This window comes from Leptonotus elevatus, chromosome 2 (genome assembly GCF_054856555.1).
Source record: "Leptonotus elevatus isolate MCC_2025b chromosome 2, RoL_Lele_1.0, whole genome shotgun sequence".
Lineage (NCBI taxonomy): Eukaryota > Metazoa > Chordata > Actinopteri > Syngnathiformes > Syngnathidae > Leptonotus > Leptonotus elevatus.
The window spans coordinates 28,707,522-28,725,044 of record NC_141240.1 but is presented as its reverse complement, the minus strand read 5'-3'; the positions used below and the strand labels follow the sequence as shown (position 1 = coordinate 28,725,044).

At 39.3% G+C, this 17,523-nt stretch overlaps 2 protein-coding genes across 2 annotated transcripts; both read left to right on the top strand.

Moving 5' to 3' along the window:
* Window positions 1-40: 40 nt before the first annotated feature.
* Window positions 41-1,524, top strand: srxn1 (sulfiredoxin 1 homolog (S. cerevisiae)). Its single transcript, XM_086069248.1, has 2 exons — window positions 41-302; window positions 629-1,524. Exons 1-2 carry the CDS (start codon window positions 78-80, stop codon window positions 836-838), a joined length of 435 nt encoding a protein of 144 aa, XP_085925374.1. The 5' UTR covers window positions 41-77; the 3' UTR covers window positions 839-1,524.
* Window positions 1,525-9,628: 8,104 nt separating this feature from the next.
* Window positions 9,629-11,759, top strand: tcf15 (transcription factor 15). The gene is made up of 2 exons (XM_086069249.1): window positions 9,629-10,230; window positions 11,532-11,759. The coding sequence occupies exons 1-2, from the start codon at window positions 9,757-9,759 to the stop codon at window positions 11,586-11,588; spliced, it is 531 nt and encodes a 176-aa protein (XP_085925375.1). The 5' UTR covers window positions 9,629-9,756; the 3' UTR covers window positions 11,589-11,759.
* Window positions 11,760-17,523: the final 5,764 nt, after the last annotated feature.

Genomic DNA, 17,523 nt, shown 5'->3' with positions numbered 1-17,523 from the left:
ATGATTTCCACGGCACGCCCCCGGAAAACGCATCGCGGAAGTAACGAGGAGCAGACTGTAATTTGGACTACAGTATTATGTTCCGTTTATTGCGTGGCAATCGAACACATTTGACCCAGTCTGGTTTCTGCGGCATAAACTCATCGACAATGACTTCTAAACGTGACGTTACGGACGAGAGTGGGTCGATTCACTCCAAAGGTCTACAGGAAGTGAACGACGTCCCGATTGACGTCATCATCAGACCTTTTCCTCCGGTTCTGGACGAACAGAAAGTCCAGAGCCTTGTCAATACATTGAAGGTACACTAAAAGTATCAGCAGTTCGTCTGTTGGTGTGGTTGTGCCTTATGAATAAAGTTGAGTTGAGATATTACAGTAAAGGTGCAGTTAATGGAAGACAACCCCAGTACTTTGACTGGTGAGAGTAGGACTGCTACAGTAAATTCGTGCCAGTTGTGTGTGCGTGTGAACAGGACCGTACACAATACTGTATTTTTGAAATAGTCAATGCACATTTTTGAACAGTTATCACCTGTTAACTAAAAATTAAGGATGATGCTTATTGGTTATGTACTGTTGTAATTCTCTCCTAAACGTTTTTTTTTTTTTTTTTGCTTTCTTCCAAGGCTGGCGCAGACATCCACGTTGTACCTCCCATCGATTTGCTCTGGATAAAAGGCAGAGAAGGTGGAAATTATTTCTACTCTTTTGGAGGCTGTCATCGCTTTGCCGCCTACCACAGGTTGAATATGCAGACTATCCCTGCTAAGATCATCAAATCAAACATCTCGGACCTCAGAACATACTTGGGGGCTTCCACCCCTGATCTGCAGTGACCACAAGCCTTTAAAATGGTAGTAGGGGACTACTTTTTATTTATTTATTTTTTATTCTCCTTGTCCCTGTAGAATGATAATGCATTGCAGACGGTTGTCCATCAGGGGGCGATATATATCTGCATGTTAACGCTTAGATTGGTCTTTGACGTTCGAAGTTTAGCAGTGAAGCGTTTCATTCTATACTTTTTCAAATAGATTCTCTCTCTCTCTCTCTCTCTCTCTCTCTCTCTCTCTCTCTCTCTCTCTCTCTCTCTCTCTCTCTCTCTCTCTCTCTCTCTCTCTCTCTCTCTCTCTCTCTCTCTCTCTCTCTCTGGTCTAGTGAAGGACTTTATGCCACATTATACAGTAAGTTGAGGTTTTGTTTTGTTTTGGCTTTTAATAGTCTGTCTATCTTTTCTTTTGTGGGTGGAGGGGAGTTCATTGAAAAGCCAATCCAAAATTGTATACAGATGTTTGAAGCTGCTTATGAGAGGACGTAGAGATTTCACCTTGCTTCAACAAGACTTACTGAGTTTAGTTGTGACAATCTCCATGTATATCCAACAGTATATTTAGATGTATTTGTGTGATTATTACTGTTTTTATAAAGTTTTTCTCAAATATAATATTATATACCATAGTGCCTTCTTAAAAAAATATTTCCTTCTGAAAAAACTTTAAATTTGTGCGTGTCTGTGTGTGTAAAATAAACTTCATCCATACTGTCTGTCTATTGTCTTTTTGGGCTATATCTCAAAATGCTCAAGATTTGTATGAAATAGTCACACATGGAGCTTGAGTGTGTCACTTGGACATTCAATGTCCATAGCTCATTCACACAATCCATTACTTGATAATTAAATGTCGACTTGTTGAATTAGATATGCAGGAATCTGTTATAGTTCAAATTTAATAATTACCTCAGGCTCACTTCCCCCATGAATCTTGAGTGGTTTACTGATAAGAGATAGAAATGCACTCTAATTAAGACGTTTGAAATGTGACATTTTCATAACAACGTTGAATGATGCTGTTACATAATACACACTGAAGATAAAGCCTTTAGACAAGCAAGAGCAAATCCTTGCCTCTGTTTCAGGGGAGGGAACTGTTTCAGAAAAGTATTCAGGTTCTGTACATGGCAGGTTGTTATGCACAGACGAGGACTTTCCTATACGTCAGCAACCTTAATGGTCTCCCTTTGTGGCCATTGTGGAAATGAAGGGAGACCAAACCCAAAAGGACTCTACATTTTCCCTTGTGTGTGTCGCGTGTGAGAAGATTTCCTTCCTGTGGCTCCCACTGTCTGGAAGTAACCAAATCCTCAAAGGCCTTTTGACATGCAATACCAGCATATAAAAAAAAAAAAGAAATACCCAAACATTGCACCTGTTGCTTTTAGGAAGCAGTTTACATGGGTGGCTTTGTGTGTTTTATATTTGAGGATTTAAACGCATCAAGGAGATTTTTGGGGGGTAAGAGGGGGGTGTTGAGAAATGTAACTTTTCATATCTATCTGCTCTTTATGATTTTCTTCTACAGTGTCAGTACAGACAGCAAAACAAGTGAGTGCAAGTTAAGTACAAGTTCAGAGCTGTGAAATAATGCCTTTAAGCAGGTTAGATAGCAAGTAGCAACAGCCAAACAAGGGAGTACTGTATTATCATTATTATCGCCACCTATAGGTGCCTGATATCAAACAAACGAAATGAGCAACTAAACTAATGTTTGCGTAAACATAGCAATAATGAGGAATTTACAGTACAACTGGAGGAAAACATTCTCATTACGGCCGGTAGTGAACCGAGTGCTGCAACACAACCAGCTATCAGTTTTGGGACATAGCCAGAATAGAGAAGGCGTGGAGAAATAGTGTGCGACAACGTTAGCATACTAGCTAAGTGTACATTTGCTTGTTTTCATTAGTGAAACAAGCGTCGGTCATTGACGGACTGAGAAGATCAGTTGGTAAGTTTCCCATAATTCGTTAATCGTCAACAAAAACATTCCGTCAATATGTGGAATGCACACCTCTGTTTTTAAGGATAATGTTAAGCTTTTAGAGGGCGTGCTTCATTTGTGTATATTCGCTACTTATGGCAGGACTTGCTCCATATCATGTTTACTGTCTGTATGTCATTTGATAATAAATAAGATACATTTACGCTTAATTGGAGTATAACATTTCAATGTATACTTAATTGAAATTGTCACTTGTCATATTGTCAATTCATCCCCCCCCCCGCCTCCGCCCTTTTTCGGGTTCCCCGCAAAATGTCCCCCACAATTGGCAAAATGCTTTCTCCCTGGTTTGTTCCACCGTGGGAGGTTTGTTTTAGGTGCAGGAGTCCACAATGATTTCTCACTGCTTCCTATCCGGAACTGAAACCGACTGCAGGCGTATAATGTGTGCCAGATTTGCTTTGCCGATGTGTGACTCTGCTGCTCAGTCGCGCATTGTGCATTAAACGTTCACCTCTGTTTGTGCCAGTGAGATATACATTCAGCTGCATTTCACGTTTCAACCTTGTAAAGTGTCTCTGTTATAGGTTCCCCGTTGTAGTAAATCAGCATGGGATGCACACAAGCAATCACACATGTTAAGAGAACTGCCCATCTTTATAAAGGTTGTGTATGTATGTCTTTGAGGAGAGAGCAATGAAACATAGACTTTGTGAAGATGTATAGCTGGTCAGAAAGCATACAAGCTGACGTTTTTAAATTTAGTCTCAGTTTTAGTCCAGTTCCAATCACGCTTGTTCGTTTTAATCAGTTAGTCAACCATATCCGGTTTTTATTTAGTCAACTTTTAGTCAACTATAAATCTAGCATTTTAGTCTTTATTTTTAGTCCAAGAAAACATCATTTTATTCGTCTAGTCTTAGTCAACAAAAACTGTTAACGTTTTAGCCTAGTTTTAGTCAGGACAATCATTTTACCCCTGTATATTTTTTTGTCAGCAGATAATGTTGAGCTTTTCTAAAACTATTACACAAAATGTTCTCTCATCTTTTTGATGAAAAACAACTCACATATAATTACAGTGGCTACTATGGCTCCATGCTACAAGCTAGTAAGTTAGCCAGCAGTTGTTAGCGGTTGGATTAACATTATTGTTGGAACGTTATAGCTGTTGGATTAATGTTACATTATAACTATAATTTCCTTTTTTTCCCTTCTAAATCTTCACCGTGAATCCACCTCCTGTCTGTCCCCAGTATTTGTGTATGTTGCACTAGCTAGCTGCAGATTTGAAAGGGGGTGTGTCACTGTGTATCACATGACAGTGTCACAGTGACAGATTAGCAGAGACAGCCTTTTTTTAAATCATTTAATTTTCCTGTTATCTTTGTTCATGAACTAAAATGTCCATACATTGTAGTCCAGTTTTTATTAAGTGAAGTACATTTTTATCTCGTCTTCATTAGTCGGCGAAAATGCTTACTGATTTAGTCCTACTTATTGTTTATTAATGAGGGTTTTAGTCTAGTCTAGTCTAGTTTTCGTCCGGTGAAAAATGTGTGTTACTGATGACGAAAATATTTTTGTTTAGTTTTCGTTGACGAAATTAACACTACAAGCTAAATTGAATCCCACACACAGTTGGAAAGTGGGTCCTTGTATTAAGACAGTTCTGCAGAGCTGGGCACTTCCCGCTCTTGTGACTTCCTGTCAATGACAATGTCCACGAACTGTGAACACCGATTGGAGCGTGTTTGCATATGTCGATCGGGGTGAGTACAGACGCTCCATTTCATTCCGTGTATTTTTCTGAAGCTTCGCATCATAAAGCATTGGCAGAAAATGCGGAAGCACCCGGTGAAAGGTGGGCATCAAAATTGACGGGAATTGAAGGATTAATGGAAGTGCCCAGCTTTACCTACTTATTTATAAACACACTAGTCTTGTGTCGTTCACGTACGTTTCGTTCATTTGGGCTCACCAACGCTCATGTCGTCTTCGCTAACAACCAATCAGCAGCCAGCTTCAGACGGGGGCGGGATTTTAACATACAGCCACACAGCCACGCTATTGGTGTTCATGAACGAGTCAGTGAGGAAGCTTCCTGTTTGTGAAGAGAAGAACGAGTCAGTGAGTGAAGGTGCTACCTCCATTTTCCGTTTGAGAACGAATCTTTTCAACGGTTCTTTTCAATGAACTGATTCTAATGATTCAGTTCACTTAAAATAACTGTCATGCCCTTCACTAACTGCAATTCCTTGTGTTACAGCAAGACATGCAGTTAGATGCTAAAATGTCAGTAATAACAAATCGCTACTACTGCAATAATAAGCAGCTGCCTTGGCTATGACATGATGCAAATGTGTCATCAGCAGGGGAAAAATGGATGAGAGTGGCCAGGCTAAGACAACACCCGTACATGGCTCCTTTGCAATGCTGAAACAATGCAAAAATTGTTGCTCAACACCAGCGAACAGGCTATGCACTTCAATCCAACTGTGAAATTTTTGCGCGAACAAGAAGTGAGGCCAGTAGGACGTCATTTAAAATGTTGGAGAACATGCTCCCCTTTGTTCTGTGGCTCAGACAGATCATCAATAAGGACTCAGTGGGTGGCGAACCCAAACGGCTGCGTTCTCATCACGGAGATAAATGGATCGACTTCCTTTGAATGAACTCAGTAGCAATTCACAGCTCCTAAGAAAAGATAGTCTTACAACTTTCATGTCTTCAATTTGAAGTGAGCAAACTAAAAATCTATAAAAATCTGGCACATGTATTGCAGACTGAAACTTGATGCGATGTTAACTAACTTTGCCTTAAAGTTAGAGGAAAGTTGAACGCCACTGAAGTCAAACTATTTGGAATTCACCCAAAGTTTTTCAGGAAAAATATTATTCTAATGTTGCGTAAAACCAAGTGATCCAACCGCTATCTTGTGAGACAGATCTCATCTTATTTTGTAAGACTTTACTTCTGTAAGCATCTTCCTTAGCTCTTTTGTGACACCACCACGGACTTTGTTTGCATGCAGTCAATATTCGAGTTGAGGTAAAAAATTCTGGTGGCTCAAACATTCGGGATAACCCGTTTACATGCATGAGCAGCAAAAGTTACTCCCATACACATGGTCATTGAGGTCAATTGAAATATCCCTTTTGAAAGTGTGACACACGGACGTCGTTACACAAATAAACTTTCTATGTTCAATAAAAGACATTAACTCATTCACTGCCATTGACGGCTATAAACGTAAAAAATTCATTTGAACTATTTCTATTAGTTTAACATTTTTTTCCCACTTTTGTTAACAAGAGTATGAAAACCTATAATTTTTTTATTGTACATTTAGAACAGATATACAATTTGTGATTAATCGTGAGTTAACTCATGAAGTCATGCGATTAATTACGAAAAAAATATAATAATCACCTGACGCCCCCAATTTTTAATAATCTTTTCTCTTTTCTTTTTTTTTATCGCGTCAGGTGATTCATTTTTTAATTGTAATTAATTGCAAGACTTCAATAGTTAACTCATGGTTAATTACAAATTTTATATCTGTTCTAAATGTTCAATAATTTTTTTCTAGGTTTTCATACTCTTGTTAACAAAAGTGGAAAAATAAAAATAAAACTAACGAGAAATAGTTCAGATGAAATTCGTCAATGGCAGTGAATGAGTTAAATTCATGCCACAAATCCTTGCTCCAAAAGTGTGGTTCTTTGATGCGTCGTCATGATTGTTTACCTCTGCTTGAGTATTTCTGGTGGGTCACATGCCAGAAGTGTGGACTTATATACCGTACACGTATATATGTTTCCATAGATACACAATGTGTGTTTTTTTTTTTTCCGGACATATTATTACAACAGATTTCACCGATCACATCATTTGCAACATCAAGAACATCTGAAAGAAAGGCTGACCGCCGTAGAGACAGAAAATAATGTGAAGACACCATGGAGAAATCAATGAATTCAAGTGAGGCTTGTTTAGCGAGTGGGAATAGAAGAAGAAGAAGAAGAAGAAGAAGAAGAAGAGGAAGAACAGAGAATGCATTGAAGTGAAACCAATGCCCCATTCAATCGAGGTGCCTTGATATGCGTTTAATGAGGAAGAATTTGGTTTAGAAAAGAGGTAAAGGAATAAGAGCATACAGTATTCGCAGTTTTCCGCATGTTTAGGTCGCCCTTCAAAACCTTAATATTGCCAATATTTGGATACAATTTTGGATTTCAAAGGGTTTTTGACTGCATGTAGTTATACTCACTGAAGGGTATATTGGTGATGAAACAGACAGAAAATGTGCTGAAGATCCAAAAATCATAAATTAAACTTATTGGGGTAACTCGAAGCATATTTGACAGTTTTCGTTTATTATTCACTGGTAGTTGTTTTCAAAGCAGAGTTCCACATATTGCCAGCCATTTTAGAACATTTTGATTGATCTTTCAAGACCCACAAAATAACCAAAAGAAAGAGTGGACTCTCTTTGTTCACTAGAAAAAAAAGTTTCCCTCTCGCTTTATACTGTACGTCCTTTAGTAATCCGCAGTAGTCATGTGGATCCCAAATACAATTTAAATTAAATCTCACTAAAACAAAGCAGGATCTAATCTTATACGCACACGGCAGAAGTACGGTTTATGACACCAAAACAGACTGTAACCAACACAGAAAAAAAGAAAAAAAAAGAACTAAATGTAGCCTACACAAGGTAGAGAAATTGGAGACATAATAACAATGTAGTACTTTCTGATTTGATTTATTTAAAAGGAGACCGTGCAATTTAATGAAACACATAGAAATTCATGAGTTAAAAAAAGCAAGAATTCGTCACAGAAGGCTATTTTCCAAGCTCTGGCCATGATGTAAAAATAGAAAAGAAATAAAATACAAAAATATAAGTACAGCACAGACACACAATTAGTCTAAACAGGTCCTGACATACTAAGAAGACAACACAACTTTGCTGTTAAGAATAGAAACAATACAGCAGCAAAACAGATTCAGTGTCTTTTAGTATATGAATCAATAAGCCACTTTTTTTTCCAAATGTTTAGTTTAGCCTTATATGTTGTTAACTGTCTAATCTGATCTGGCAGTGAGTTCCATTCCCTGGCCCCTCACAGACCAGGCGGACTGACTGAAGGTGCTCTTACGCAGAGACCTGAGCAGAAATAAACGACTCTGGCAACGCCGGTGATAAGCAAACTGATGCAATAATGCGGCACCTTGCTTCCGGTGAAATTGAGTGGACATGCTGGTAAGCAAATATAGCCAACGGGTGCTGCAAGGAAGCTCCGCCCACCAGCATTTCCAAAGGTGGGAAGAAAAAGTGAACAGCTGACAAGAAAACAAGCAGAACATTGACTTTGACGCTATTATTATTATTATTATTATTGTTGTTGTTTTGCTTTTGTAAGAACTCAAACTAGAAAACAACAAAAACAAGACAGTGAAAGGCGTTTTGATGGTAAAATAATTCATTTATTTATTTATTTACAGTATATGTATAAATAAATTATTTATTTATTTACAGTATAGACAACTAATAAACGCACATGGTGTGACGCTGACTCATCACAAGGCTGGAGTTCTCATTTTGACCACAGCACACTTGCTTGTTTGAATCCTCTTCAAGTCTTAGAGGAGACACCGCAACACTAAATCATCCCTTTGCCACTTTGCTGTTTTCTTTTTGCACCTGGGGCAAGCGAGTAAATAGACCCTCGCCATTCCGGGATCATCTGTTCACTGTTTGTTTACTCACACTTAACTTTCTCATTCTGTGAGACTTACATCTTCTCTAAAGGCACAGATCTTCATTTGGCTTTATGATTGGAACTGGAAAATTAAATGATGAACTCTCAAAATCTTTTAAAAGATTTAAATGTTGATGCGGCAAGAATGTGTTTGTAATTTGAACCAACATAAACAAAAGCTTACATAAACATACCAGACTAAGACGAGATTGTAAAGCAATAATTTACAATAATGTAAATAACCGCATCATGATTTTGGTGACACAGTTGATGTAATGACAAGTTTTCATTTGGTTTGAATGATCTGTGTTTGTGTTTGTGTTTGTTTAAGGCAATGTTGTTTTTGCCAAATAAAAGAAAAAAGAAAAAAGAAGGCTAACATAGCCCTTTGTTGATTTTCTGCTCACGTAAAGTTTTGTTTTCAGTTCCATGTCAAGTGAAATAAGGGCTGGTATTGGCGATACCAATATTGATACCATTACTGAATAAATAAATAAAAATAAAATAATTAAAAAAATAAAAGAAAATAATAATAATGGAACAAGTTACAACAATTGACAGCAAACATCTAATTTCAATTGGATTCCTTTTAGTAACAATTAAACCCATTGAAAGTGTTATCAACTTTTTGTAAATGTGCACCTTTTCAGTACTTAGTTTAGTTTAGTTTATTTGGTCATAACAATCAATGAGTAAAAAAGAAATATGCATTTCTTGTTATAAGAACAAAAAAACAAAAGGTGTCGACTGAAACCAAAACTTATACTGTCAACCCTTTTTATATGATACTACATCAAGGTAACGGACCAATCACAAGTTCATACATTCACGTATATGTACACATAAGTCCAACAATGTAGGCTACTACATATATTATATTATATACAAAATGTACTTCTACTTTTACTAAAAAGTATAGCCTGGGTGTGAGCACTTTTTTTTTTTTTGCGTTATTTATTTATTTATTTAGTGTAGCTCAAATATATCAATATCGTTTTATCCTGTGTATCGATTCTGACATCAGAGTATCGATATTTCAGTATCAACCCTGCCAACGCCTCACGCCCGACCCCTCGCGCAAGCCGCAGCCAAAGTGAACACATCCCAAGCAACTTTCCTTCCACGTGTCGCGATGTAGAGCCGCGTGTTGACATGTAGTGTTGCTGCAGCAGAGGCATCTATTTCTGGGACCGCCAAAGTGGAACGATGACGTTCGCTATGCTGCGCCCGGTGGCCACGCGCTTCTATTCCGACCTGAGCATCGCGTCCGAGGACGACGACAACCGCAGCGAGAGCGACGACGGCTCGGAGCCGCTCTTTTGCGCCGACGGCGGCGGCGCTCAACAACAAGCGGAGGGCGCGTCCTGCGCCCCGGTTGTCGTGAAGCAGCGCAACGCGGCCAACGCCAGGGAGCGTGGCCGGACCCAGAGCGTCAACAGCGCCTTCACGGCCCTCAGGACCCTCATCCCCACCGAGCCGGTGGACAGAAAGCTTTCCAAGATCGAGACGCTGCGCCTGGCATCCAGCTACATTTCCCACTTGGCCAACGTGCTTCTTATCGGGGACAGCTGCGCGGATGGACAGCCGTGCCTCGACGTGGTCCACGCGCAGGCCGGAGACAAGGGAAGCAAGCAGCCGAGGACCATCTGCACTTTCTGCTTGAGCAACCAGAGGAAAGGGGTAAATAAAACCTTTGCTTGCCCATCATGCAGACTACGAGAAAGCCGAGACGACTTTAACAAGATGAGATGGTTTTATCACGCGTGGAGTCGTCTTCATTTGCGCGCGTAAAAAGCACATAAACGCCGCAAATACAAAACGCACAGACTCCTCTTTTCTTCCATTGATTGTATTTGTGCCAAGCCGTTTTTTCATTGGTGGGCCAAATATGGTCTGCAGGCTACTTAGGGTACGCTTTTTTCTTTAATCCGGCCCCACTCAGTATTTACACTATCAACAGTCCTGTAAAATGTGCATTCTAAAATTATCAATATGCCACAGAGATTCTGTTTCCCTCCTGATTCTATGGCGTTTTTGTAAACCACTTGGATTTTTTTTTTTGGTTGGACTTAATTACTGCTTCTTTTGAAAGGTGACACTCATGATGCCATGCAGCATGATGGAGTTCTTTAGAACTCTAACTCAAGTACCATTTGGTGCTCTAGAACCATCGCATAAGAGTTCGTTTTAGAAGAATGGGTGATGGATGAATGCAAAGGTACAAGGAAACATTTAGATGCTACAGTATGTTGAAATTTTATTTGGTTTAGAGTGTATTCATTAAGTTGTTATTCTCCTAAAAGTTTCAAAATAATACAAAAAAATTTGATTCTACGTGTATTTTGATACACTGGCCAACAGTTGTTTTTTTTAAATACCCAAAATATTTGGTTTCTGGGTCATTTTTTCTGCCAAGTCCAGAAATTATATGATGTTCCTTTGAATTGGCTTTAGTTCTTGAGAGATATCAATATTTTTTGACAATTGATTGATAATTGTGCTTTGACAGTTTACCAAATGTATTTCAATCATTGCTAAATGGAATATTTGTTCTTTGCTGCTAATCTTGCCCAATTTAAAGAATTTTTGCTTGATTTTCACAAGCAACAAGATTTGCATATTGAACGCTCTCTGCAAGAACGACTGCTGTTTGTCATGATATCGCATAAAAAAAAGAAAAGAATACTGAATAGGCATTGAAGCTGTAACATGAAGTGAATCCCAAAGTCATAACTTGTGTATTCTTAGCACTTTTTTGGTGGAAGATAAAGTATCAAGAACTAGAGCCAATTTGGACACACACATTTTTGGATTCAGCGACTTCAAAATTTCCTAAAACCATTGAAACTTTCTTGGCACCAAAATGTGTTTTGACCAGTGTAATTGATGCATTTGACTCTAACTCCAAGTTTGAGAAAAGTCTCCTCTCGATAGCAATCAACGACAGTGACTGAACTCAATGTGTTTCTTCTCCAATAAAGGACAGCAGTGAGTGTTTGAAGATGCGCAGATTGGGCCCACTCAGACTGAGACGCTGACTGAACTGACCAATGAAGGATTGCCAACCTGAAAACCCTCAAAAGACTTTCTCAGGGAAGAGTCAGAGCTGCACACGCACACACATTCACAAATACACACACACATGCACATGCTGGAATCGACAGTGGAGCCAGGCTACAATATTTATACTTGACCGAGAAATGTAAGCGTAAGCCCCTCAATGATGCAGTGCATTTGTTTGAGACTTATGAGCGTTTGTCCTTCTTTGTTTTACAACAAATGTAATAAAGTTTATTTTATCAAGAATGTTTTTTTTTTAATGAGATTATTGATTTTTCATTAACTATAAAGAGCCATCCCCTGAGGTTATGTCTACCTTGCATAAACATTAAGCCTTATTTCTAGCTAATTCAGACTCTTTAAATCCCTGCATACATAAGTGGTAAAGGAAAAATACAAAATCGTACTAGAATAAGACGTTTTTGAGATAAATGTTGAGTTTTAAAATAAAAAAAACCCGCAATATTATCTCAAGATTACAGTTAGACTATAATGAAAAAAACATTTAACATATGAATTTTAAAATCCTGTCAGTTGCTGGCTTACTCGCAATATTTACTAATAAAGAACAATCAACAAATCACACAAATTAAGAACAATTCTTTCTAAACAATCACTTAGTTAACATTACTACTTGATGGCCGAGTGTGCTTAGCACTTTGTTTCTGTGTGCTTCTTTACCCAGAATAAATGTCTCCATTTCAGTCAGATTTTTGAAAGATAAACCGGTACTTAAAACTACTGAACGCAGAAAATTCCATTTCAAATCGCTACTGCCACCTGTGGCTGAAAAATGAAACTACATCTTAAGTTTTGTTTTGTATTTTGGTGCACTCACACACATACTGTATATATGGTCTCCCAGGCAGGAAGCGAACCCACGCCAACCTGCACCGAAGGAAAGTGACGGTAACCATTCCACCACCCGGAGCCTAAAGCTTATTTTAAGTTCTTCATATACACAACACACACATGACGTCACATCCGCAGACAGGGCGACAAATTCAAACCCGAATCCAGTCTGAAAATATTGGCTAGAGGAGTTCCCATTATACACAGCTAAGGTGTCACTCTAATAATTAAAAAATGTGTCATTCATAAATGGTCAAATGAAAAGGCTACTGTAAAATTGGTACAAAGTGCTTTAAGTAGGCTATACTGAAATTTCCTACATAGGTCATCTTCATGCATCCAAATAACTGATCCTAAAAGTTTGATCTCGAGGAAAAATTACTTAAATCTTGTGGTTGTTGTTTTCAGTTTTAGCACATGGTAGAGTTTTTTTTTTTAATTGCAAATTATCTCACGCACTGTTATTCTGTTCACCACAGTAAAAGTGTGAGGTTTCCGCTGTCATTAGCCGGTGTGTGTGTTTTTTCCCTTCTCAATCTCACGATTGGTGTTTTTTTGAAGCCTGCTATCGATTAGTCATGGCAAATAGTGGCCCGCACTCTGGTCGGACCCCCAAACACAGCTGTTGGTATGCCAGAGGGATAAATCACTGCCGTGGGCCCGACAGACAGGGAGAGATGGGGTCAGAGGTCAAAAGTGAAAGCCTGTTTCTCGCAGTGGAAGCAAATGATGCAAAAATAGTGTTCCTTTGTATTTCATTTGTCTAATGTGTTTGTTTCAACCTGAACGGGACAAATAGTTGTCTCCACTAGCGTTGTTGTTTTAATGACTTTTTAAACAGCACACATTTGGGCTAAATAGTTTTTTGACTTTTCTTTCTCTTTCTGTTAACTCAGCCATTTATGTACTTGGCAACACTAAGGGAGGCCTTGTAAGACATCCTGTCAAAAGTCAAGCCTTCAAAATAAAAGCAACCAGTATAATAATAGCTTTGCCACACTCTCTTGGGCCACCCGGTGGCTTATTTAACAGTCACACTCAATTAATACAAACTAGTTTGAGCGTGACTACTGTATTGTGGTGGAAGTGTTATTATATTGGCATACTTTTATTTTGAAAGCTTGACTTCGGACAGGATGTTACGTCAATGCTGTCCAAGTGTTGCCGCATCGTGTTGCATTGTTGAAACTTTGTTTTCCACATTACAGCAGAAAGTTCAGAGTGCCGGTTATTTGATAAAGAAGACAAGAAAGACAATATAATTCAATAATTTTTTTATAGTCCAGTACAAAAATGGCTGCCCTCTCTCCCCTCCTCGCTGTATCAAGAGTTGTTAATACAAGTAAAAGTGATTGTAAATGCTCATTTATCCACTTTATTATCCACTTTTTTATTTCTTTCACACTGTATGTTATTCTCTATGAGATTCATTTTTGATTAATATTTTGGGGTTTTTGGAAATTATTAAATGTCATACTGTACAATTTTTGTACAATTCAATTTTAGTCAGACTTGGTGGAAGGGATTAATTACAAAAACCGAAGTTCCACTGTACATTTTGGCATGCATTAAACCGCACGCCCTACAGAATCACAATGGAAGTATCCGTCAGTTTGTCATCGTCTATGACTCAGGATGTAGTTTGCTAGCTAACAAACAAGCATAAAAACAGCCATCCACACACCTTTGTTGACCGTTTGGCCTTGGGAGAGGTCTGCGTTCAACTGAGTGACTTTGTAGTTACTTTATAGACGTTCATTTGAGAATTGCTACTGGAAAGATCTTATTTTTTCTTCCAATGGTAGGCCCATCGAGGTCAGCAACATTTTACAACGTCCATTCAATTCTGTTGAGTAACAAAGTTTATTCCATTTGAAAAAAACAACAACAACTACTTTACTACCTGGCAGTTTCAGCTCGTGCATCCTTAACAAGTGCAGTTTGACATCACTTTAAATCGCAAGACAATTTGCTCCACAGAAGGACAGAGGAAGGCTCCCAGGTGTCACAGGAGGCTGAAAGGAAAGTGAATTTCAGTAGCATGCAGGAGGTCCAAACACTAAAGTAAACCTTCCCCCTTTCTGCCGTCTCAGTCCAACTGGAATTTGCTGCGCTAAGTCCTCCATGCTCAGAGCCCGGGCCCCCTCGAATGGCTCCCCGAGGCTCCCCCCGGCAGGAAGATGTCACCGAGGCACAGGAAGGGAAAACAACGTGCGGCCGACCTCTCTGAGTAACCCTCTGTGCGGCGGGTTTTGGGTCAGCGCCAGTCTTGACATCATCCTGCGCTGGGACCCAGATGTACAACTCTCTGGTGGGTCCATTCAGGGCCAGCCTCAAATTGTGAGCTGCGGCTAAGTAGGATGGACACTCGAGTGCAGGATGATGATGTCTGACAAGTGAATAGGTTTGGACTTGACTGACTCACTGTCCTTTTCTCCACGTCTTTGGCGAGACACACGATCAGCTAACATCTCCCTCAGAACTTGGTCAGGGGCCATTGGAAGCATAGTTGTTCACTTAGCTCATTTCAAATCCATTTTGCCGTGGGTCACGTTATAGTGACAAATTGATTTTTTAACACATGGAAAATAGTGGAAATATTTTCGTATACTTTACAAAAATTTGCCAATTTACGTTAAAAAGTGAGTCGTGAAAATAAACACTTGTAAAAAACAGTAAAAGTGAAGATAAATAAGTATTTCAGAACAGATTTTCTGCCAAGATGAAAAGAGAGATTCCATTTAAAGGGAGCGGAAGGAAAGGAATGTTGCTTCCACTGACCGGGTAGCAAGTCTGTGTTCACGTCCACAACAGCGCAAACTCTGAAAGATATAAATGCTAAAAGATATAAATCTCCATCCATGCAGGCAGTTAGACTGTGCTTTGCGTTAGACTTGCGCTAAGCATGAAAATAAGGCCCTGAATGTGTATTTCTAGCTGTTTAATGCTTGAATATAACTACACATAAAAAAGATAATTACATTCTGTGTATTTAACCAAACCTCGTAACATTGCCTTACGATGGTCTTCTAGCTTGATGCTAACACACAATGCAAACCACCATAGACAGGAAAATTAAACTAGCATATCACACTTTTCAGGAAACCCCCAAAACGGCATGCTCGTTAACATTGCATCATCAAAGAGATGTCAACATTTTGTAAAAATGACAGCCACCAAAAGTATTTATTTTTGAAAAAGGGGAAATTTGCAAAATTGTGACTTATGAGGTTTTGGCCAGCGATTCGTTGCGGTAGTTGTAACGCAACACATGCAGACAGACAATATCACATTGCCAACAGGCACGTATTGTTTTGTCCTTTGGTTTTTCTTTTTTAAGACAAAAATGTTTTTCGTTTACCTTGACTAGTTTTGGCTCAACTGCCGCCTTCCTCAGAAACTGACCAAAGGACAAAAACCAAAGGACTGTTTAGATGAACATTTTTAACCAACCAAATTTGTTTATCCTCTGGGAAGAACAAAAAATATTCCTGTACCTTACTTAGCTAAGAAGAGATATCTTCAGCTATTTATTTTGTAAACATTGTACTGCTCTACTCCATCGCTTGTAAAATATAACATAGGATTTTAAAATACCTTTACAATATATAGTGATTTTTTGTATATCCCACAATTTTCTTGTGAACCTTGAATCAGGCTCCAAAAATTCTATTTTTGAAGTAAGTTACTCATTCATGCGAAGATAATTGAATGATGTTCCAACACACATTTTCTAAACAGCTGGGCTGCAGAAGAAGAAAGTAAACATTTCATATAAGATGTTCATGAAGTGTGGAGAGGAAAGCTCTAGGACAACACAAATCACGGCGCTGTCCGTGTAGACTCAAAAATCAAATAGATTATCCAGAAACAGGAAGGATGTACTTTTTCTCCCCTGCATCATCTGCGAGCGGTCGTAATTCCCAGGTGGGTGCTCACCTTGAACGTGCTGTCGACTTGCCAGAACGCCTGAACACAAACCTGTACATGTTCATGAGCTGATGTTCATGGCCTTGAATCACTTTGTGGCCTCAGATGCTTTGCTTCAACATTTCCACTGAACATAAAGCCAAGGAAGCCTGCCCGACTTTCAACCAAGGCTTTAGCGGGGGGTTGCAGGGGGCGGGTGTGCTGTCTGAGGAGTCGGTTAAGTCTCCTCAAACATTAAGGAACAATAGTTTTCATGCAGCAAAGAATTTGGCAGCGTCCTCTGACAGCGGCGGGATGATGGACGGCGAGCAAATCGGATGGGTGGGGGCGTGTGCAACGAGGCTCTGCTGGTAAGAGGAAATCCCAGAGATGAAATTACAGAACAATACAGATGATCGTAACTGTTTTGTTCTGGTGCAGACTCCGACAATCCAGCCCCGGCCTTCGGCGGCTTGTCCACGCTCACAGGCTGAGGATCAAATAAGACAGGCTTGTGTTTGTGTCTGTGTGTAAGACACCACTGCAATTTGGAGCCAATGTTGACATTCAAACGCCTCATGTTTTATATACGGTGATAACTGGACTTATGAGCAAAGGTGGGTAATAACGAGTTACATTTATTCCGTTACATTTACTTGAGTAACTTTTTTGAAGAAGAAAAAAGTACTTCTAAGAGTAGTTTTACCGCACAATACTTTTCACTTTTACTTGAGTAGATGTGTGAAGAAGTAACGCTACACTAGAGTCGTTAGCTGCCCCCCATTCATACATTAGATTTACCGAATTTTCACGTAAGCGCTCCGCTTGCCATTTTGACATTGGGAGCATTTCCGCGGACACGAGGGATGTGACGTTCACGAACGGACGACTGTTGAACAACTCTTCAACGTCCCTAATACCACCACCCCCTCCGCCGCGTGCCACCGTTCGCTTTCGGAGGGAGTCACCTTCGCATATTAGCGTCAATCAAACAATTAACTTGTAAGTGGGTCGTTAAGCTCTGAAACAAGCAAAAAAGAAAAAAAAAGAGGACACTGCGCATGCCTGCTTTAGCACCATGGCAGAAGTTAGAACACAAGTCAGGGGGAGACCAAAGAGAGGAGGCGTACGTTTTTTTGTTGATGTTTTGTT